The 23,576-nt window shown below is 43.2% G+C and overlaps 1 protein-coding gene across 1 annotated transcript; it reads right to left on the bottom strand.

The window, feature by feature from the left end:
* Positions 1–266: 266 nt before the first annotated feature.
* LOC126299209 (uncharacterized) lies at positions 267–23,308 on the bottom strand. Its single transcript, XM_049991361.1, has 2 exons — positions 23,224–23,308; positions 267–2,006 (listed from the first exon to the last, which is right to left on the bottom strand). Exons 1-2 carry the CDS (start codon positions 23,297–23,299, stop codon positions 844–846), a joined length of 1,239 nt encoding a protein of 412 aa, XP_049847318.1. The 5' UTR covers positions 23,300–23,308; the 3' UTR covers positions 267–843.
* Between the last annotated feature and the right edge of the window lie 268 nt (positions 23,309–23,576).

Genomic DNA, 23,576 nt, shown 5'->3' with positions numbered 1-23,576 from the left:
ACTGAATTTTCTCTTACCCAGTCGCTGTACAATTAATTCAATACGCAGGAGAAACACTTAGTCTCAAAGACTGACATTTAATGAGAGTACTTTGTGTAGCATGATGATGTAAATTAAAATTTAAAATATGCATATATTTTCATTCATATTGTAGTTTTGAGCTCAATTTCCGTACTTGCAGGAAATAATAATGAATTAAAGATGGGCTCGCCTTTCTGCAAAGTGCACAAAATATGGTTTTTTACACAAAAATATGTTTCACGACATTTGTGGCATAATCAATGGATATTTTCTTTTATTTTTCTGAAATGCATACATACACATAATGTTTAGGTTAAGAATAACTTTACATAGATTTTGCTGTTATTTACACTCATCTTGTTTTTTCCACTCTAACCTTGTCCTGTAATTATGCAACTAAGACGTAAAATCGGATAAAACTGTGAAATTTGCTGTGTTTCATATATCATATATACATAAAGTCTAGCATTCCCATGCTGTCATCTAAAAATAAAACGTATCATAAATGGAACAAAATTATTCGTACTGGACAGCTTTACTTGAACTGGTAGAAATAAATTTCAGAGAGAGAGGCGGAATATGTAAATCAAAAGCCACAATTACCTCTTAACTTTAGGCTTATGTCTTCAAAGAAGGCACAAAGAAGATACAATTAAAATATGGATATCGCCAAAGTTCAAAGACTGTGAACTAACCGAAATAAAGAGTTGCAGATATATTTACATTCCTTGTTGGATCCCGTAGAAGTTTTGAATACGATTTTCGTTTGGTGTGACTTCCATGATGTTTCTGAAGATAATTCAAACTCCCATCCAGTTGAGACTATTTCGTAAGGAGAGAGGTAACGTTGAGTCTGGGTGCGTCGACAACAGATTTCTTGAAGTCATCATATTCACAGCAGTACGAGTACCCCATCGTTTGGTTATTGGCCTCCCATTCTATCCAGGTGATGTTGGGGCATACGTCTTTGCAGATGTAGTAGTCAGAGCCAGGTTTATTGATGTACGGGTTGTTTACACCCAGGAACACTACAGCTGCCTGAGTAACTGCCTTATACACAATCTTCCAGAAGAGCTTCGCCACTGGGATGTAGTTGCCGCCGTCAACACAAAGAAACAACCCCGTCTGGTAATTCGTGACGTTGGGCAGCGTTGTGATGCCGTGCGTACCCGTGTAGATTTCCAGCTCGGTTTCGTTACTCGCAGCGTAGGAACGTACATTCTCTTCCATGGTCTTCCAGTTACCGTTATTGAATGTTTGCCACTGCGGCGCAGAGTTCATGTAGAAGAACGTGACGTACCTCTGCGCGATGAGACTGAAATCAGCGTTAGCAGTGAGGTGTCCTTTGGAGAGGAAGTAGTTTTTCCTTGCAGAAGTGGAGTTTCTTTCATAAATGTACTTTGACCCGAGCTTAGGGTCCCCCAGCAGCCTGCCGACCGTGTTGACTTGGGTGGTTCTATTATAATAATACGCCATGTCAATGTTGCTGAAGAAGGTGCCACATAACCATTCGGACCTGCGGGAATAGTTCTGTTTTCCCCCTATTTCGGCGACCATCGTGAAGTGGTCGTACACCGTGCTGTAGGAGCGATTGTCGAAGCAGGCGTCGATGAGCGTGTAGAAGTCGGGGCCGACCTCGAAGCCCAGCTGGACCACCTGGTACTGTCCTCTGCTCCCGCACGATTGGCCCGGAATCCGCTCCGACGGCTTCGGCTTGGACTTGCATGCGAGATCCGTGAAGTTGTACGACGTCCCATTGATGGAAAAAGTGGAGCCGGAGACACAGGAGGCTGTCGCTTGCGGCTGTTTCGTGGCCTGGATGATGTTGCCGGGACACGCGACGATGATCTGCTGGTTCTGGCTGAGCGAGATCTCCCCCGAAGAGTCCGGCGTCACGAAGCCGTGCACGTCTTTGCTTCCGCCGGGCTTCAGCAGCAGCGGCTGTGGGGAGGGCATCTTGGATCTGTTCACGTCCACCGAGCAGCCTGAAATTTGAATAGAAATGTCATTCTAATTGCACTGATAAGTTAGTTTCACAATAAGCTTGAAAAAGATTACAATACTGAATACTGTGAAAGTATTTGCAGACTCTACTTCACTGTTTCAAATTCGTCTACTTCAGATTTGTACCAAAGTCAAAGCAAGTGTTTGCTGTTGTTTCACCTAAAATCACGAAACAGGTTAACCTACACAAGAGAGAATCAAAGACACTTAGATGTCAAGAAGAATGCAATACACAGCTGGCCACCAAAGTTGTAAACCAGGAAGGATATCGAATATCGAAGTTGTACTTTAGTAGGACGACTATACGATGAAACTGTTTTGTTAGTTTCGTGATCGTTGCAGTGACGTTCAGTCACTTGTGAGACGCCCACTGCTGGCCAAGTTCACAGACTCACAGCGCCAGCGGACCAGCACATGAGGGAAATTCGAACCCCATAGAGTAAGCGCCAAAGACGCCTTCTGCACACACGCAGGGGACAGCTCCGTGGATGCCCTAGCCTCGGTTAAGAAAGGGCGCATTGTGAAGAACCTGTCAGAAAATGCAAAACGCACTGACAGTTGAGAGGATCCTGCATACTATGGGATGTAGCGTGTGATATTATTGGATTTCAGACAATTTGCAGATGAGAAAAGGACAGCCATCGAGCTGTAGTTTGTAATGATGCTAAGCATGACAACGCGAGAGTAAAGAAACGAAATCTGTTTATAACGTGCGCCTCTACCAAGACGCACAGCCAGCGTTTAAAAGGTACTTTTCAACACTATGGCTCGCTGCGAGCAGATATTTAAAATCATTGCCGTAGCGCCTGATAGCAAGAAGCTGCGAAACAGAAGAATGAACAATTTATAATTTGTTAGGAAAATTCTAGAGTCTTTATAGTTAGTTGTACTTCTGGTCGCCGATATGTTAACATGTACTTCATTACCTTTGATGTTTGGTCGCCGACTTGTTAAGACGTGTTGTGTAGCAGCGCTACAAGTTATATTTCATTTAGTGTGAAAAACCACGTTATCACCAAGAAAAACAACGCTTTTGTAAACCTTGTGACGATAAAAAAATACTTACGCGCACGCCAGGACATTTAATTTTTACAAAATATCACACATACAAAAGCAGCGATTGTTGGACTGCTCCATGTATGAGAAAAACATAAAAATGTAAGTTTTGTATTCATTGAAAATTTGTTAATGTTTATAGTTTAACGCCTTTGTTTTTCGAGAATATATTGATGACCCACTGTATAGAAAATCTATGCTTATTCTTTTCTTTAAATTAACCACAAATAATGTTTATGTTTAAATGAACATTGTTACAGGTTCGCTCTTTGTCGCGGTGTCTCGATTGTATTTGGGAGACCATTAATGTGTTCAATTTGCCATCTGACAACTTTTTTTACAAAATTTCACCGTTTTGCATTCATTTCTAATTTTTTTAAAAATTATTATTCAAATAGGTCCCTTAGGTAATTTCATTGAAGAGTCTGATTGCGTGAAAGCAATCCGGGTTAAGAGGTCATTTGAGAAACTATTTTCGCGCATTCAATCTGTACGTCTCCTGAACACAATCGAGAGCCGACGCATCGGCGATCATTCATTAATGTTTCTCTCTTTCCAAGTCGTACCAAAAAACAGCCAAGGAGAACTGCCGTGAGTACGCAATCTAGTGTTAAAGGTTGCATTCTTTATCTTGTCGGCAAACATTGCCATAAATTATCATCATCAATGTTGATGATGATGAGTCCCATACTCCGTTTACCGAGCGTAGGGGAGCGACGCGGGAGACCCGCGCCGCCATACTAGGCAAGGTCCTAGTGGAGGTGGTTTGCCATTGCCTTCCTCCGACCGTAATGGGGATGATTGATGATGATGATGAAGACGACACAAACACCCAGTCATCACGAGGCAGGTGAAAAATCCCTGACCCCGCCGGGAATCGAACCCGGGACCCCGTGCTCGGGAAGCGAGAACGCTACCGCGAGACCACGAGCTGCGGACATCATCAATGTTATATATGGGATATATGGTTAAATGTGAAAAGTAAAATCTTTTAACGCTACAAGCGCAGATACAAAGTGCTAAGGATTCACAGATGGAGGCGTGTGAAATTAAAGAAAGGCGGAAGAAGTGAGCCTGCTGAAAAACAAAACAAAATAACAACAACAACAAAAAATATGCTGCACAGTAAAGTGGCTGCTTATAGATTATGAAAGTCAGCAGACTCTTAGACGAAGCACGAACATGAGGCTATCGAGGCCTCATGCAGATATAGCCGTCACAAAGAAGTGTTGTGTGGCAACTAATGCAGACAAACGTCGGAACAATATGCGACCAACGCAGGGAGCGGCCTGACAGTGAAAAAGTGAGATTGATTCCAATTCCTGTGTCACACACCACTTCACATCGGATACAAAATTCCGAACCTGCATTGGAAGCGTGGTCTTGGAACAGCGTTTAGTCATAGAGAGGCAATGCAGATTTAGTCGGCCAATGAGAGGAAGAAAATTTCAAGGTGTCGTTGAGCTTAGAGAGTGGTTAGAAGGGTAGAGGACAACACCGGAGGCAGCGCGGGGCAGCAAGATGACTTGGTGCTCCCCCACTCGTTGTTTAGATCTGCCTCCCGTCACCGCGATACCTGTGTTCCGGCCACGGCAACACGGATACCGTACCCGAGCCTGGGCTGCCGACTCGACGCCGCCGCTACGAAGCGACCCGCCGTGACGAACCAGCGCGTCTGCTGCCGACGTCACCACAGGAAGAGCGACCTTGAGGAGTGGCGAGATTATTCAGTTCCCCCACCCCCTTCCCCTAAATAACTGCGTCGTGTCCATGCCCACTCAAATCGGCCCTGAGTTTTGTAATTTTATGTAACAAAAATATAATAATACATATTATTATCATGTAAACAATGTATCACATTCGCTTATCAATCCCTTAATCTTGCAATCTTCTGCTGTCTCAACTTCCTTGATTACTGACAACACTTAATCATTGCCACCCTACGTGGGGCAATAAACCTGCATGTTATTTTGTGCAAGATATCAGAAGAATTCTCGATTACTAACAATATTTTAAAAAAATTAAAAACCAGTCCTCATCGCATATACACTTTTATTTAAAAATGTCTCAATGAGTTTTAGATCGTCGTAACCATGCTCTACAATACATTAAAGACTGAGAGGGATGTGTAAATATTTTTAGTTACCAACTTCTGTGCTTCCATGGTGTTGTTGGCCCTAGATCGATGGATGATCTTTCGTTTTCATGCAGTCACGACGCGGCCCATACGGCCATTTCAACATTTTCTGGAGATTCATTGCGCATGGTCAGCACCTTTTTCGGATAACTCTATCAAACTGATGCACCATGCGCTCTACGCATTTTCCGTTCCATGTCCGCGAAATACAGCACATGACCACTGTTGTCTCTGTAGATGGAAAGTATCAATATTGTACCCGCCGTCGCCTTGGTTACCGATGACTGCTCTTTCGACTCGCGTAACAGAATCATGTACCCATAGAGGGCAGCTATTGTTCGTCGAACCTGTTTTCACTATTTCACTGTTATAATTTTAATTGTAGCGTTTCTGCTAAAATACATTATACAGCAGTAACTTATTGTTGTCATTATACAAAGAATTATGCTCTTTGCATTCATTTATCTTTTTTTATAATCTTGTGGGTCGAGTGATTTTGCGACGCTTCTCTGCATTTTGTATCCTAGCGGCTGACATTGACGGCAGGCCGGAGTGGGGGCCAGTCTCCTCTGTTTAGCTCATAGCTTCCTGTCGCTAACTGCACTTGACATCCATGTCTCCCACATACTGTTCCAGCATCTGAACTCTTTTTTTCCGTGGTTGTGAAATCTGAGGAATGTATTGCCGAGGCCAACAGTAGAATACCGACGGTACCTAAGTAGGTCAGGATTGCACATGCAACATACGCTCTTGCATTATCTTACTGAAAGATAATGTCACTGAGACGTGGGACATAGGGTAGATCCATTAGCCTTAATTCTCACCAACGTAATGCCTGCTGTCCATATGGCTGGCTATGCGAACCAGAGATAATTGTGATGTGCTCGCAATGGAACCCCGATACCATTACGCCAGCAGTTAGGATAGTATGAGGTTGAGAAATTTTACCTGGCAACATCCGTTCTCGTAGGAGCCGGCGCAAAGGAATACATCCTTGGTGATACGGTATGCAGAACCGGAGACGACGTCGAGCTACTTCTGTGTTCATTACCGTCGCTGGACAAGACACGTGACGTGGCAGTACGATACTGCACAGTCGGGCAAAAATTATATGTCTGTCTTCTCCGCCTCTAGTCGCACGGGACTATAGATTTTGCGTGGCATTGACTGTGGCACTCTTCAATACATTGATTGCCAACTCGTATGGCAGTCGATGGGTGCCGATCAGTGCGAACAGCGATATCACAGAACATTGAGAAGTTCACAAGCGGCAAGACGCATTAAATACCTTCGCTGCGCAGTGGCGAGGTACTGTTATCGACGACTGTGCTGCTAAAGCGGAGTTATTGAACGCAGTTTTCCGAAATTCTTTCACCAGGGAAGACGAATGGAATATTCCAGAATTTGAAACACCAACAGCTGCTAGCACGAGTTTCTTAGAAGTAGATACCTTAGGGGTTGCGAAGCAACTCAACTCGCTTGATACGGGCAAGTCTTCAGGTCCAGATTGTATACCGATTAGGTTCCTTTCCGATTACGCTGATACAATAGCTTGCTACTTAGCAATCATATACAATCGCTCGCTCACCGATAGATCAGTACCTACAGATTGGAAAATTGCGCAGGTCTCTCCAGTGTTTAAGAAGGGTAGTAGAAGTAATCCATCGGACTACAGACCTATATCATTGACGCGGTTTGCAGTAGGGATTTGGAGCATATACTGTATTCAAACATTATCAATCACCTCGAAGGGAACGATCTATTGATACGTAATCAGCATGGTTTCAGAAAACGTCGTTCTTGTGCAACGCAGCTAGCTCTTTATTCACACGAAGTAATGGCCGCTATCGACAGAGGATCTCAAGTTGATTCCGTATTTCTAGATTTCCGGAAAGCTTTTGACACCGTTCCTCACAAGCGACTTCTAATCAAGCTGCGGGCCTATGGGGTATCGTCTCAGTTGTGCGACGGGATTCGTTATTTCCTGTCAGGAAGGTCGTAGTTCGTATAAATAGACGACAATCATCGAGTAAAACTGAAGTGATATCAGATGATCCCCAGGGAAGCGTCCTGGGACCTCTGCTGTTCCTGATCTAGGTTGTTCGCTGATGATGCTGTAATTTACCGTCTAGTAAGGTCATCCGAAGACCAGTATCAGTTACAAAGCGATTTAGAAAAGATTGCTGTATGGTGTGACAGGTGGCAGTTGACGCTAAATAACCAAAAGTGTGAGGTGGTCCACATGAGTTCCAAAAGAAATCCTTTGGAATTCGATTGCTCGATAAATAGTACAATTCTCAGGGCTGTCAATTCAACTAAGTACCTGGGTGTTAACATTACGAACAACTTCAGTTGCAAAGACCACATAGATAATATTGTTGGGAAGGCGAGCCAAAGGTTGCGTTTCATTGGCAGGACACTTAGAAGACGCAACAAGTCTACTAAAGAGACAGCTTACACTACACTCGTTCGTCCTCTGTTAGAATATTGCTGCGTGGTGTGGGATCCTTACCAGGCGGGATTGACGGAGGACATCGAAAGGGTGCAAAAAAGGGCAGCTCGTTTTGTATTGTCGCGTAGTAGGGGAGAGAGTGTGGCAGATATGATACGCGAGTTGGGATGGAAGTCTTTAAAGCAAAGATGTTTTTCGTCGCGGCGAGATCTATTTACGAAATTTCAGTCACCAACTTTCCCTTCCGAATGCGAAAATATTTTGTTGAGCCCAACCTACATAGATAGGAATGATCATCAAAATAAAATAAGAGAAATCAGAGCTCGAACAAAAAGGTTTAGGTGTTCGTTTTTCCCGCGAGCTGTTCGGAGTGGAATGGTAGAGAGATAGTGTGATTGTGGTTCGGAGAACCCACTGCCAAGCACTTCAATGTGAATTGCAGAGTAATCATGTAGATGTAGATGTAGATGTAGAATAAACCTCATACATGAAAGGACACTTCCGTGCCACTGTGCAGTTCCCATAACTTCTAGTATATATGTCACTTTACGAGAGGCATAACGCGACCTCGGTCAAGTAAACAGCATTCAAACGCGAGTTCTGACTGAGAAACTCACTGTCCAACATTTTAATTTTATAAAGAGTGTAGATGGCGTTGCTAATGTCTACTTCCTGTAACTGAGCTGAGATGCTGACTATTTACATACCAGTTGCAAGACCACGTTACTGGAAGTTGTGATATACGTGGCCTGATTTATGTGACCTCACAGATAAGTGAAACTGAGAAGCACTATAAAACAGTGACTAATATTTGATATGCGTCTGTGTATAATGAGCAACCATTAAATTTATTCAGCAGTTTATGGCATTCAAGTTACAAAAAATCGGTTTCAATCTAATACGTAAGTGGAGTGTTGCTACGATTTCATAAACGCATACTTTAAACACTTCCAATAGTTAAATGATCAGTAATATACTTTGTTTTATTTTGTAAACGGTTTGTTCACAATCGTTAAGAAACCTTCAGCAATCGGCTGTTGTTATTGGCAATCGTGTAAAAGAAACGATCAGCGAACGCATCTTTGTAGCTTTGCTACACATGCATAAACATCACCAGAAACACTGCTACTGGGACCATAGTTTTCATGTTATTTTATGTGAATTTTGCGTTGTGCTACACACAGACATAGAAATTTCCTTACTTAGTTTTATGTATGTGAGAGTCAGGATCATTGAACACTGAACACCCCCATATCGGTCCCAAATCCATAAGCTTCAGTACATATAGATGCAGAGATACAGAAATCCAAGCACTACTCATGAAACACTTTTGAACGTTACCGCAAACGACTAGGGAAACATTTCGACCCATCCACTAAAAACGTTATGCTTGGCGTGTTTCGTAACAATGAATATCAGAATTGTTACCGTAACTGAGTAGAAAATCATTTACACATATTCTAGCCTCCATTGCAAAGTTGTGTTGACAGTGAATTTAATCTTCATTGCAGGAATGACGAGCCTTTTTCGTAGCGAACTCGTAATTACCAAGACCGATTGTAAACTTTGGCACTACTATTTCAGAATTCTGTTCCGATTGCTGAATTCTATAACCAATAGGAAAGGACCACGTTGTACAGTGGCTGACCAGGACCAATCGGCAGGCCGTTGTAGTATTGTGGACAGAGTTGCGCACAGCATCCATAGGATGGGGTACAGATCACCACGTACATCGCGGACACGCAAACTGTGACTAACATCGACTTCCACAATGAGCACATCACTCAGTACCCACCGTTTGGCAGCGATTTACCTGTAGACACCGCTGCTGCCAGAGCTGTCTCTCCAGAAACTTTAAATTTTGAAATATTTGAAGTAAAATTTTACAAGCTACAAATGCACTGGATACATTCGAAGGATAAACATCTGTACATAATGACTGGAACTGCGAGAGGAACTTTCGTAAAGAAATGTCAGTTAGACAATGGTATGAATTAAAGAGCGTCCAGTCATGTCCATAATCGCTTTGATGTAGGGACTCTGGTGCTATCCGTCGCATTTACAAACTATGCTGGACACCACGTCAGCAAGCAGAAGATTCACGATCACCATTCACTTGTTTATTACTGAACTGGATGAGCAGACTGCGTTGTTTGGCGAGTAATTGAGGACATGCACAACTGATCGCGACTCTCACAAAATTCTCCACATGAATTGTTACATATACACTGAGGGGACAGTGTCATATAATAGCGATACGAACATAGGCAGAGGACGCTAGTATCGCTTACACGAGGAATAAAAGAACAGTGCATTGGCGGGGTATCACACGCACACACTTGATTCATGTGAAAAGGATTCCGACGTGTTTACGGCTGTACAGCGGGAAGTAACAGACTCCTAACGTCGGATGGTAGTTGGAGCTAGACGCACGAGAAATGTGCCATTGCGGAAATCGTTCAGGAATTCAATTCTTCCAGATCCACAGAGTCAAGAGTGTGCCTTGAAACCAGACTTCAGGCATTACCTCTCATCACAGAATAACGCAATAGCCGACGGCCTTTGCAGAGAGTTGTCAGTGCTAAAAGACAAGCTACACTGTTTGAAATAACCGCATAGATCAATGTGGGAAGTCAGAAGTACGTAACCGTTAAGACAGTGTGGCAGCATTTGGCGGTAACAGCACGACATCGTCTCCTGTGCTCGTCGCTTTATCAGTTGTACCCTAGACCAATGGAAACCGTGATCTGATTAGGTGAGCCCAGATTTCAGTTGGTAAGACTGATGGTTGGGTTTGACTGTACCGCACACCCCACTAACCCATCGATCCAACTTTTCAAGAACGCGCTGTACAAGCTGGCGGTGGCTCCATGATGGTGTGGGCTGCGTTCGCATGGAATACACTGGGTCCTCGGCTCCAACTGAACTGATCATTGACTCTAAATTCTGATGTTCCGTTACTCGGAGACCATTTACAGCCATTCAGGGACTTAATATTCCCAAACAACTATGCAATTTTTATCGATGTCGAGGCGCTATGTCACGGGCCACTATTATTCACGACTGGTTGGAAGAACATTCTGGACAATTGGGGCGAATGGTTTGGCTACCCATACCTATCGAAATGAATCCCATAGAAAATTTATGGAACGTAATCGAGAGTTTAGTTCGTGCGAAAAATTCTGCAGCGGTAACACTTTCGCAATTTTTGCCGGCTGTAGAGGAAGCATGGCTCAGTATTTCTGAAGGGGACATCCAGCGACTTGTTGAGTCCACGTCACGCAGAGTTGGGGCATTGTGTCGGGCAAAAGGGAGTCCGACACGAGGTTAGGAGGTGTCCCGTGACGTCTGTCTCCTCGGTGTACACTTGCTTGTGCTGAACATTAATTTTGAACGAGTACTCCATCAAACAGTGGTGCAAAACATTTACGTCTTTTCAAATGTGACATGTGATTTTATGGTGTTGCGTTGACTCCCCTCTTGCATGCTACCATTCATGAAAAATCCGTCTGAGTAAGAACTTCAGGGATGCGACTAGTTAGAGCAAGCATCACCTCGTAGACTAGTAGACAAATCGTCCTAGATACACGTTAAGTCTAACACGCCAGTCGATATTTCTACAAAACTGCCAGTTTTAAGACCAGCGTCAATAGTTAAATGTATGACGTGAGACATGGTTTCTGTTGCAAAATAATAAAAAAGCGTGTAAAAATAATCGAAAAATAGGGATTCTGTAGGATGTGACGTTTTGTCGTCACTTTATAACTGATACTGATTATAGCCAATTATTGGACAGTGTATACATAGACAAATGTGCAAAAAAAAAAACAGACTCATGACATAGTAGACCAAATATGGATATTATGACAATTTGTTAAGAACAGGGAAGTGTACGAGATCAAACTAAGTGACACGTTCAGTGTATTAGGAACTGAAGCAAATACGAACATAGCGGAATGGGCTAATTAATGGTTCAAATGGCTCTGAGCACTATGAGACTTAACATCTATGGTCATTAGTCCCCTAGAACTTAAACCTAACTAACCTAACGACATCACACAACACCCAGTCATCACAAGGCAGAGAAAATCCCTGACCCTGCCGGGAATCGAACCCGGGAACCCGGGCGCGAGAAGCGAGAACTCTACCGCACGGCCACGAGCTGGGGACTGGGGTAATTATCTAATCTCAAACATCAAATATGTAGCAGATACGAAGAATGTAAAGGAATATAGTGATATTAACTTGATATCATTTGCTTAAACAAAACTAAATGTCCCCATGAATGAGAGAAGAAATGGTTCAAATGGCTCTGAGCACTATGGGACTTAAGGTCTGAGGTCATCAGTCCCCTAGAACTTAGAACTACTTAAACCTAACTATCCTAAGGACATCACACACATCAATGCCCGAGACAGGATTCAAACCTGCGACCGTAGCGGTCGCACGAATCGAGGCTGAAGCGCCTAGAACCGCTCGGCACACCGGCTGGCATGAATAAGAGAAGATAAAATGAAAAATTATAAAGAGAACTAATTTAAGGTAACATGAAGTATCAGAAACTTTAGCTAATCCTTAGAGATAGAACATTTCATCAGTTAACGCGGCGGAGGCAATAATATGAACACTCCAAGATTGCTTTAATTGTTCATAAAATTAAGGTATGAGTTTGATACCCAGGTAAGTACTAATGAAAACTATAACATTCCTGAAGTAGTGGCAGATGAGTTGTATAAAAACGATCGATCTACGAAGGAAGGTCCTCTACAGGTCCAACCCATCGTCCAAGTCGTGGGAGATGCACAACGGCAAGAAGCAGGGGATTGACTTGGGGTCAAAGTGCTGCGGGATCTGCGTTTGTTGCGAGACCGTACCTGTGGAGGTCCTACAAGAGCACAGAAAGATAGAGTCATTGTGACTACGATGAAGCTACCATAAGCTCAACCATTCATTAGTGTGCAATCCATTTGCCTTGAAGAAGCAATCGAATCTCGGATCGAAACCAATACAGCAAGTGACAAAGCGTTTGACCAGACCTGCCAGTTATGACTGCACACACGGTTCATGAAGACAAATTTGTCCAAAAAATGTAAATATTGGGACTTTTAATATTGTATCCATCTGAAAGGATGCAAGACTCCTGGAAATCACAGAGATAATGACAGAAAGGAACGTACTAATAATGGTACTAAATGTAGTAAGAAAAAGAGGTGATTACGAAGAGACAAAAGAAGTAATGATGTCGCAATAATAGCAGCTACAGACCTGGAGAAAGGGGTACTTAAAGTGGGAGGGACAGAATAATTAAACTTAAGATAATATTATAAGGAAATGTTCTTGATGTAGACCAGGTTCACCCTCCTCTGATAAAATATGAAACAGACGAGAAGGGTGTGTTTTTCACTAAACTGGATTATTCTCTAAAATATAACACGACTGTGGTTGTAGAAGACTCAATTGGCAATGACAGAATAAGGTATGTAACAGTCACAGAAAAGATTGCAGAAATGTGGATATTGCTAGACGCATGTCTGAGAAATTAATGAATAATTGGTACTGGACGATATAAGAAATGAGGTAGTCACATGTCTACCAGATACAGTTAGAGCTTGGAACAGAAATCCATAGTACCCAATATAATAATAAATGAAGGAAGAGAAAAATGAACACTGAAGAAATTTAGAAAAGATACATAGGGAGGAAAGAGAAAGGCTAAAGTAAAGCTCTCGGAACTGAAAGATAAAGAAATACAGAACATATATGAGGAGAAGATTAAGGCACTGCTTCCTAAAGATGAGAGGAAGGATGAAGCGCAGAAGAATGGAGGAGATTGGAACGGGCCTTAGTCAAGGAAGTACATCAACAAAAATCAGACACATGGAAACTCCACGATGGAATGAAGCAGCTGCAGAAGTCAAGAAGGAGAATAACGCAAGGAGAGGACGGTTCAAAGACAGAATGGAACATAATGGAGATAAATAGGAACGAGTAAGCAGAGCATCGAGAAAAATGAGGGCACTGGCCAAGAAGATGTCTCGGGAATAATTCACAAAAGATGTAGTAGAGAATTTACAGATGACAACAACATGTTACGCTGCATGTTAGGTAACAGAAAGATCCTGAAACAAAATACTTCAAAAGGCATCAACATAAAAGGAAAACTCGTGCCATCATTGAGGAAATAGAAAGAGAAAATCTGTAGATGTTGGATGCAGAGGAAATGCTGTGGGACAAAAGAGATGCTCGGTAGAGGCTCTGTGGACGGCCTGCATAAGCAGAGTCGTTTCAGCAAGAGGAAGAAGAAGAAGTCTATGAAGGGAAGGAGAACAGCGTGAAATGATAGTGTTTGACCAGAAATGTTTAAAGCTGAGCTGAAAATTGACACGGAAAGAAGTTGCAAGACTTGTGTATATTATCTGCGGAGTAACACAATTTCTTGCAGCGTGAACAATGTTCTATCTCTCACGGAAAGAAGTTGCAAGACTTGTGTATATTATCTGCGGAGTAACACAATTCCTTGCAGCGTGAACAATGTTCTATCTCTCAAGAGAGGAAGGAGGTAAGAAAGGAGATATCGGCACGGAAAAGAATATGTGTAGTCACTACATAGAAGATAAAACAGTTTCAATTAAAAATGTAGTCATACAACTAATTTATAATAATTTTCCGTTTCGGATGGTTGAAAGCAGTGGACAAAATAAACGATATCTTCAAAACTAGGCTTCCGATATGTCGAAATGTAAAGTCTATAACGAATGGGTGTCACTACTTTTGATCTATATTAGTAAATAATAAGTGACGAAGTAGGTATCTATTAGCTACTCTAATTATTATGTGAAGATATCGGCCTTCTTGGCTAGACGGGTTTCAAAATTTCTGTTATTTCTAGGTACTTTATTTGATGCGAAAGAGTTTCAGTCCCTCCTGAAGGAAAGCTAAAAAGTTGCAAATAAACGATTTTCGTTTTACTTTTACAATAAATACAATTACGGCGTAATCATACCACACAAAATCAAGCCATTGCGATACAATCTCATTGAGTGAGATTAGTGGGCACTTACAACGGAATGGTCCTACAAGACATATCGAAAGCTACTATCAAATATTTTACACAGGAAGAAGTCAACGAAAGAAATTCACTGCCAAGATTTTGGCTGCTAAGAAGCACTGCAAGTGTTTTATAAAAAATGTTGAAGTTGCACATTTTTGCCGCCCGAAAAACAGCTTGTACCAGACGTTTGTACAGACTTGCCCGCCTAGCGCGCGACGCGGCCAACCACTCACACAGCACCGCGTAGCGGAATTATCCGGAATTCACAGGCAGCAATTTTAAGCACATAAGGCCTAGTACACAATGGAGTGAATGGAAGCGAACACAGGCAAATGAGCTTTGCACAAAATTCACTAACATTCGCTTGCATATGGGTAGAATCATTTATACTAGAGGAAACAGAAGACAATAAGAGGTAGCGAACATTGCCTTTGAATGCTGTGTTATTAGTTTTTAGTTTTTGGAGCTAATACTCGGTATACAGGATACATCTCTATCTTTTTGCAGCCACAATGCGAAACTTTGGTGTTTAGAGAAAATTATTTTTCGTAACGAGCGCACTATTCTTGACGGAGTATGCAAAAGGCACAGGGAAGGAAGAATTTAAGTGTCTTAAATAATATGTAAGCGTGACATGCGTGGAGATCGTGCACTTTACACGGAGTTACAGCTCCATCTCTCCTTAGCACTGGTCCAAAATTTTCCTTGTATGTCAGCTGCCATTTTCACTGGATTCTCATTACCATTGAGGGGAAATTTGTAAACAGAACACTAATTACCAAAACTGGTAATGCACAGACTGGAGCTTAAGAATACTTTTCCGCCGATAAACGTGAAGTGGGAGAGTTGTATCGGAAATTATGTCGTTTGGTATTTTCGTAAAAAATGCTTTCCACTGTATTGCAGTAAGTGTAGGCGTTGGTAAACAGTAGCTGTGGGAATGAACAGAAAACATTTTTAAAAATGAACCGTACAATGTGAAATAATAATCACGAACTGATGATACATCCTTGTGAAGTAATATATTTCCATGTACATAATTTTCAACAAAACTCCTAACAGAGCCTTACGGTATCACGGTCTCAACGAAATGTAATCTTCTTGTTCCTTTTGTTTCTCATTTTCTTACAGGGTATAGAATTGTTAGGTGATTTATGTACCCTTGAAAATACTATGTACAGTTGTCTGTAAGTAAAGATGGGCTTTGGTAAATACAACCCGGCTCTTTGAAGCGTTTGTCCCTGCGAATCAATTACAGTGATCGTAATTCCAATTTCAATAGGAAACTGTCTTCTTGTCAGTTCAAAACGATTTCACGATCAGATGATGTTTCCGTCGTGTTCAACATGACACTAGCGTTTTCTTTTAATATAACTTTATGTGACGTAACCTTGACGGATCCAATGAATATACAAATTCTACAAGATCAGACCACTCGTCGTACAGTACAGTGTCACAACTGTAGTAAACGCGAAGCGTATAGTCTACAATGTCGCGCTCGCTTCTTACTTGGTAAATCACTAAGGCCACAGTAACCTCTAACCGTATCCTAGTCCTGATTGTAATAAGTAAATCACAATTCAAGGCGGCCATGACAAATCTGTTCTTTCTTTTTTTCGTTCCAGTAAGTACATTCGTTTATAAAAGACAACTTTTCGGACGGGAAAAGATAATGGACTACCGCAGCGGTCACGAATGTAATCAGTGTACAAATTATGAAGCTAATAAGTACTTTAAAACAAATAAATTTGTTTGCTATGTTTTTGAACATCCACTGCTATAAGTGTGAATCCTAAATCCTTCCTGGTCATGCTGACAAAGTTTTATGAATTTATTTGTAAAACTATAGACAGTGGGAATTAAAATGTCCTGTGGTGCCTCTCCTGCTCCAAATAGGCTCATTTGACGTCCTACCCCCTTAAATGTAATGACCAGTAGCTATTAAAGCAGGAAGAGAGAACAGAGAAAGAATACAATAATAGGAACTTCATACCATGTACCAAATTTAAAAGAATTTCTCGGTAATGTCTTTGTCAAACAGAGAAAGTAAAATGACAAATTAATAACAGAAATACACATATCAAAAAAACTTTTGCATCATCCCGTTTTCCAGAACTCCTGAAGATAGACGTTGAGTATAGATATTGTATCAGTCCCTTTGACTATTCAGAGATGTCACTAAACCCGCGCAAAGATGAACAACCATGCATGTGCAGCGTCTATTACACGGAGGGGGCTCGACAGCCGATCAGTTCCAGTCATTCCACCAGGAAGGAGGTACACGGCTCGTGTTGTCTGTAGTTCAGCCATGCCTAGACGGTCAATACCGCGGTTCGATCGCGTCCACATTGTTACACTCCTGGAAATTGAAATAAGAACACCGCGAATTCATTGTCCCAGGAAGGGGAAACTTTATTGACACATTCCTGGGGTCAGATACATCACATGATCACACTGACAGAACCACAGGCACATAGACACAGGCAACAGAGCATGCACAATGTCGGCACTAGTACAATGTATATCCACCTTTCGCAGCAATGCACGCTGCTATTCTCCCATGGAGACGATCGTAGAGATGCCGGATGTAGTCCTGTGGAACGGCTTGCCATGCCATTTCCACCTGGCGCCTCAGTTGGACCAGCGTTCGTGCTGGACGTGCAGACCGCGTGAGACGACGCTTCATCCAGTCCCAAACATGCTCAATGGGGGACAGATCCGGAGATCTTGCTGGCCAGGGTAGCTGACTTACACCTTCTAGAGCACGTTGGGTGGCACGGGATACATGCGGACGTGCATTGTCCTGTTGGAACAGCAAGTTCCCTTGCCGGTCTAGGAATGGTAGAACGATGGGTTCGATGACGGTTTGGATGTACCGTGCACTATTCAGTGTCCCCTCGACGATCACCAGAGGTGTACGGCAGGTGTAGGAGATCGCTCCCCACACCATGATGCTGGGTGTTGGCCCTGTGTGCCACGGTCGTATGCAGTCCTGATTGTGGCGCTCACCTGCACGGAGCCAAACACGCATACGACCATCATTGGCACCAAGGCTGAAGCGACTCTCATCGCTGAAGACGACACGTCTCCATTCGTCCCTCCATTCACGCCTGTCGCGATACCACTGGATGCGGGCTGCACGATGCTGGGGCGTGAGCGGAAGACGGCCTAACGGTGTGCGGGACCGTAGCCCAGCTTCATGGAGACGGTTGCGAATGGTCCTCGCCGATACCCCAGGAGCAACAGTGTCCCTAATTTGCTGGGAAGTGGCGGTGCGGTCTCCTACGGCACTGCGTAGGATCCTACGGTCTTGGCGTGCATCCGTGCGTCGCTGCGGTCCGGTCCCAGGTCGACGGGCACGTGCACCTTCCACCGACCACTGGCGACAACATCGATGTACTGTGGAGACCTCACGCCCCACGTGTTGAGCAATTCGGCGTTACGTCCACCCGGCCTCCCGCATGCCCACTATACGCCCTCGCTCAAAGTCCGTCAACTGCACATACGGTTCACGTCCACGCTGTCGCGGCATGCTACCAGTGTTAAAGACTGCGATGGAGCTCCGTATGCCACGGCAAACTGGCTGACACTGACGGCGGCGGTGCACAAATGCTGCGCAGCTAGCGCCATTCGACGGCCAACACCGCGGTTCCTGGTGTGTCCGCTGTGCCGTGCGTGTGATCATTGCTTGTACAGCCCTCTCGCAGTGTCCTGAGCAAGTATGGTGGGTCTGACACACCGGTGTCAATGTGTTCTTTTTTCCATTTCCAGGAGTGTATTTTGTGGCAGGAAGGGCGCTCAACAAGTAAATCGTCCAGGTGTCTCGGGGTGAATCAAAGTGATGTTGTTCGGTCATGGAGGAGAAACAGAGAGACAGGAACTGCCGATGACGTGCATCGCTACTGCAATGGATGACCGCTACCTACGGATTACGGCAAGGAGGAAACCTGACAGCAAAACCGCCATGTTGAATAATGCTTTATGTGCAGCCACAGGACGTCTTGTAACTGTGCACAGTAGGCTGACGAACTCCATCTTTAACCACGATACCATGCAGCGCGGTACAGATGGGCCCAACAACATGCCGATTGGACCGCTCAGGATTGGAATCGCCGATTAGTGTCTCATATGACTTCAACTAGACAATCGTCGGAGACGTATTTGGAGGCAACCCGATAAGGCTGATCGCCTTAGATACACTGTCCAGTGACTGCAGCAAGGTGGAGGTTCCCTGCTGTTTTGGGGTGGCATTATGTGGGGCCGACGTACGCCGCTGGTGGTCATGGAAGGCGCCGCAACGGCTGTACAATACGTGAATATCATCCTCTAACCGGTATTGCAACTATCAACTATATCGGCTACATATTGACGAGGCATTCCTCTTCATGCATGACAATTCGTGCCCCCCTCGTGCACATCTTGTGAATGACATCCTTCAGGATAACGACATCGCTCGACGATAGTGGCTAGCATCTTCTCCTGACCTGAACACTATCGAACATGCCTGGGATAGATTGAAAAGGGATGTTTGTGGACGACTTGACCCACCAACTATTCTGAGGGATCTACGCCGAATCGCCGTTGAGAAGTGGGACTATCTGGAACAACGGTGCCTTGATGAACATGAACAGTGCCACGACAAATACAGGCACGCATCAACGAAAGAGAACGTGATACTGGGTGTTAGAGATACCGGTGCATACAGCAATCTGGACCACAACCTCTGAAGTTCTCGCTGTATGGTGGTACAATATGCAATGTGTGGTTTTCATGAACAATAAAAAGGGCGGAAATGATGTTTATGTTGATCTCTACTTTTTTGATGTGTGTAATTGAAAAGAATGTGTAGTATGAGGACTGTGCGAAATGCTGTATGCATAAAATAAGACAGTATCTTAAGTTAATAGACACCACGTTTCATCATGTAAGTCGACATGGGAAACAGTAACAGTATTAGAAGATTTTTTTAAAGGCTTACGACGTCCAAGAGATGAATTAGATATACAGATAAATATAAATCAGTATAATGGCGTTTCAGAAGTAGCGGCAGAAGAAGTGTATAAAGCCGTTCAGTCTATGAAAGAAAGGATGACAATGAGAAATGGCAGTATTTGAACAGAAGTGTTCAAAGTTGTATGCAACTGATACAGAAAGAACTTGCAAAAATAGATACTGAGTATCTGCAGCGGTAGACATTTCGCTGCAGTGAGAACAATATTCTTTCTGCCAAGACAGGAAATAGGCAAGATATAACAATAAGATGTCGTCATCCGTTCCGTAAACTACATGGAAGAGAAAATAGTAGAAATTAAAAATGTATTCATAGAACCAGTGTAAAAGATTTTATATTTGCGGTAGCTGAAAACAGTGGATGTGCGAAAAATTGCGATGAAAAAATAATTTCCTTATGACTAAAATTCCAATAAGTCTTAAGCGGAAGACCTATAATGTTGTAGAATAATTGAACTTTTTCTTCCTCAAGAGTTATGACACTCTTAGAGAAGGAAAGTCTCATCTATAAGAATCAACTGCATTCCGCAAATAGAGGTCTGTTCCTCCATGAGATCCACAGGAGCGTATAAAATGGCGCTCAGGTTGATGTCGTGTTCCTTGACTTCAGGAAGGCATTTGAAACCTTACCACACTGCCGTTTAGTGAAAAAAATACGACTTTACCGAGTATCGGAGCGGATTTGCGAGTGGATTCAAGACTTCTTTGCAGGCAGAACTCAACACGTCGCTCTTAACGGAACAGATTTGACAGATGTAAAAGTAAATTTTTGAATAAGCCAAGGAAGCGCGTTAGGACCGTTATGTCTGTAATATAAGTTGACCCTGAACGTAAATAAATGTAACATATTGCGGCTGCACAGGAAAAGAAATCCACTACTGTATAGCTACACTATTGATGACAAAGCGCTGGAAAAAAGTATCTACCGTAAAATATCTAGGAGTAGCTAGCCTCAGCGAGCTTAAGTGGAACGACCACATACAACAAATAGCGGGAAAACCAGATGACAGACTCAGATTCATAGGAAGAATATTAAGGTAATGTAACAATAGCTACTAATAATAATGACGATGATGACGGCGATAAGATTAAAACAAAATTGGTAAACAGCATCAAATCACTCAGACAGAGACTTATTCCTTCCCTCACTCAGAATGGCATTGGGTCCAAGAAATTTTTTTATGTCTTTCTTTGTGCATACGTATCCTTTGTGTTGGGTTAGACCTTTGAAGATGATTGGATTACTGAATTTACAGTCTGAATAAAAAAAGTCAGTTACATGTAATGGTCACCAGGAGTTACGCAGGCTAAAATCGTATCGAAAAGAAAACATTGCAGAATGGCTTTTATATTTAGGGCAATCGGTGATAAGATATGCAAATGACCAGGTGGAAAACGTCGGAAGCTGGTGAGACTTCGTTGATGGTGCTGTTCTATACATGGAAGGTATATCTTATCTATATAAACGATTTTGGAGACAATCTGAGCAGCCGTCTTCGGTTGTTTGCAGATAACGCCGTCGTTTACCGACTAATAAAATCATAAGAAGATCAAAACAAACTGCAAAACGATTTAGAAAAGATATCTGAATAGTTCGAAAATTGGCAATTTACCCTAAATAACTAAAAGTGGGAGGTCTTCCACACGAGTGCTAAAAGGAATTCGTTTAACTTCGGTTACACGATACATCAGTCTAACCTAAAAGCCGTAAATTCAACTGAATACCTAATTGTAAAACAACGAACAACTTAAATTGGAAGGAACACATAGAAAATGTTTTGGAGAATAAGCTAACCAAACACTGTGTTTTATTGGCAGGACACTTAGAAAATGTAACGGATCTACTAAGGAGACTGCCTACACTACGCTTGTCCGTCCTCTTTTAGAATACTGCTGCGCGACGTAGGATCCTTACCTGGTAGGACGGACGGACTACATCTAAAAAGTTCAAAGAAAGGCAGCACGTTTTGTATTATCGTGAAGTATGGGAGAGAGTGTCGCAGAAATGATACACGATTTGGGCTGGAAATCATTAAAAGAAAGGCTTTTTTCGTAGCGACGGAATCTTCTCACGAAATTCCAATCACTAACCTTTTCCTCCGAATGCGAAAATATTTTGTTGACACCGACCTTCATAGGGCGGAACGATCACAATGATAAAATAAGGGAAATCAGAACTCGTACGGGAAGATATAGGTGTTCATTCTTTCCACGCGCTATACGAAATTGGAATAATAGAGAATTGTGAAGGTGGTTCGATGAACCCTCTGCCAGGCACTTGAATGTGATTTGCAGAGTATCCATGTAGATGTAGATGTAGATGTAGATGAAGGCAAGCTTAGGACACTGTAGCGAGATGCAGGAAGCCTTGCATAGGATTGGCAGTTGAGCTTCAATAAAAACAAATGTAAGGTACTGTGCACAAACAGGCGCAATGACCATAATTATATGATTACAAGATTGATGAACACGCAGTGAAAGCATTCACATCCCGTCAGTATTTGGATGTGTGTACACAAAGCAATTCAGTGTGGAACAACCACATGCAACCAATCCCAGGAAAGACAGATTATGGGGGCTATAGGGCTAATTCTGTGTAAGAGTAGTCCCGTCTGGCAGGAGGCAACTTACGAAATCCTTGCTTAAATGACATATTAATATTGTATAGTACTGATGGTGGACACATAGGATATTCAGAGAAGAGCACTCTGTTTCGTCACAGGTTAGTTTAACATTCGCCAAAGTGTCGCGAGGTATTCTCCAGCGGATATGGCTGCAACAAAGGCTTGCCAAACACAGTGCGGCTTACTGTTAAAATTCGGTGAACGTACTTTCCTGGAAGAGTCAGCGAACGTATTGTTTCTTCCTACTCATATGTCCGCCCCTGGTAGCTGAGTGGTCAGCGCGGCCGAATGTCATACCTAGAGGCCCTGGTTCGATACCCGGCTGGGTTGGAGATTTTCTCCGCTCAGGGACTGGGTATTTTGTTGTCCTTATCATCATCTTTTCATTCCCATCGACACGTAAGTCGTTGAAGTGGCGTCAAATCGAAAGACTTGCACCATGCGAACGGTCTACGCGACGGGAGGCCCTAGCCACACGGCATTTCCTATTCATATCACACGAAAAGGCCATGAAGATAAAATTAGATGCATTCAAGATCGAACAGAAGCTTACCAACCATTATTGTTCTTCCCGATTACTATTTGCAACTGCAGTCGGAAAACGGGAAGGGGCAGTGGTACACAAAGTACCCCCCGCTGTATATAGTACGGTCGGTTGTGGCGTACAGATGCAAATTTAGATGTAGAAAATGAGTGGGGCTACAGGTGAAAAAAAATCGATTAAGCCAAACCAGGCCTTCAAATGGAAGTGTACAATGAACGTGTGTTATCAGTATGGACTTACGGCAAAGATACGTGGACGTTTGATGGAAAATAGAAATGTGTGGTTTGAGGGACGAGTTGTGGTACGTGTAAGGGAGCACCGTACCTGCACGAGGCAGCGAGGAGGCGTGGCCAGCCGTGGCGAACAGCAATGCCAGCAGCAGAGTCTGCAGGGGAGCCATCGTGGAGTTCGCACTGAGGGATCTGCGGCCGCCGCCAGCTTATATTGCGTGCGCCGATACTGTCGCTCTTATCTTCCAGCCAATGGAAGCTCGTTAGTAGCGTCACGTGTCTTGAGGAGCACCGAGGTAGGACAGTGTGGGGCGATAGGTTCAACTAGCTGTAACGTGTATTTCACTTAGGTAAAAGCTCTTGCATTATAACGTCACGCGCTGCGGTGGGGTTCACAAACACACGATTTAGAATCTATCGTCTCGGCGACGTACTTTGGTTGACTGA

This window comes from Schistocerca gregaria, chromosome 1, assembly GCF_023897955.1.
Source record: "Schistocerca gregaria isolate iqSchGreg1 chromosome 1, iqSchGreg1.2, whole genome shotgun sequence".
Classification (NCBI taxonomy): domain Eukaryota; kingdom Metazoa; phylum Arthropoda; class Insecta; order Orthoptera; family Acrididae; genus Schistocerca; species Schistocerca gregaria.
This window is presented reverse-complemented; position numbering and strand designations above follow the sequence as displayed.

Excerpts from the sequence above, each read along its gene's own strand:
- LOC126299209 (XM_049991361.1), bottom strand. The coding sequence starts at position 23,299 with ATGGCTCCCCTGCAGACTCTGCTGCTGGCATTGCTGTTCGCCACGGCT. Across the intron at positions 2,007-23,223 it reads CTCCTCGCTGCCTCGTGCAG|GCTGCTCGGTGGACGTGAAC; the intron begins GTACGGTGCTCC and ends TTCAAATTTCAG.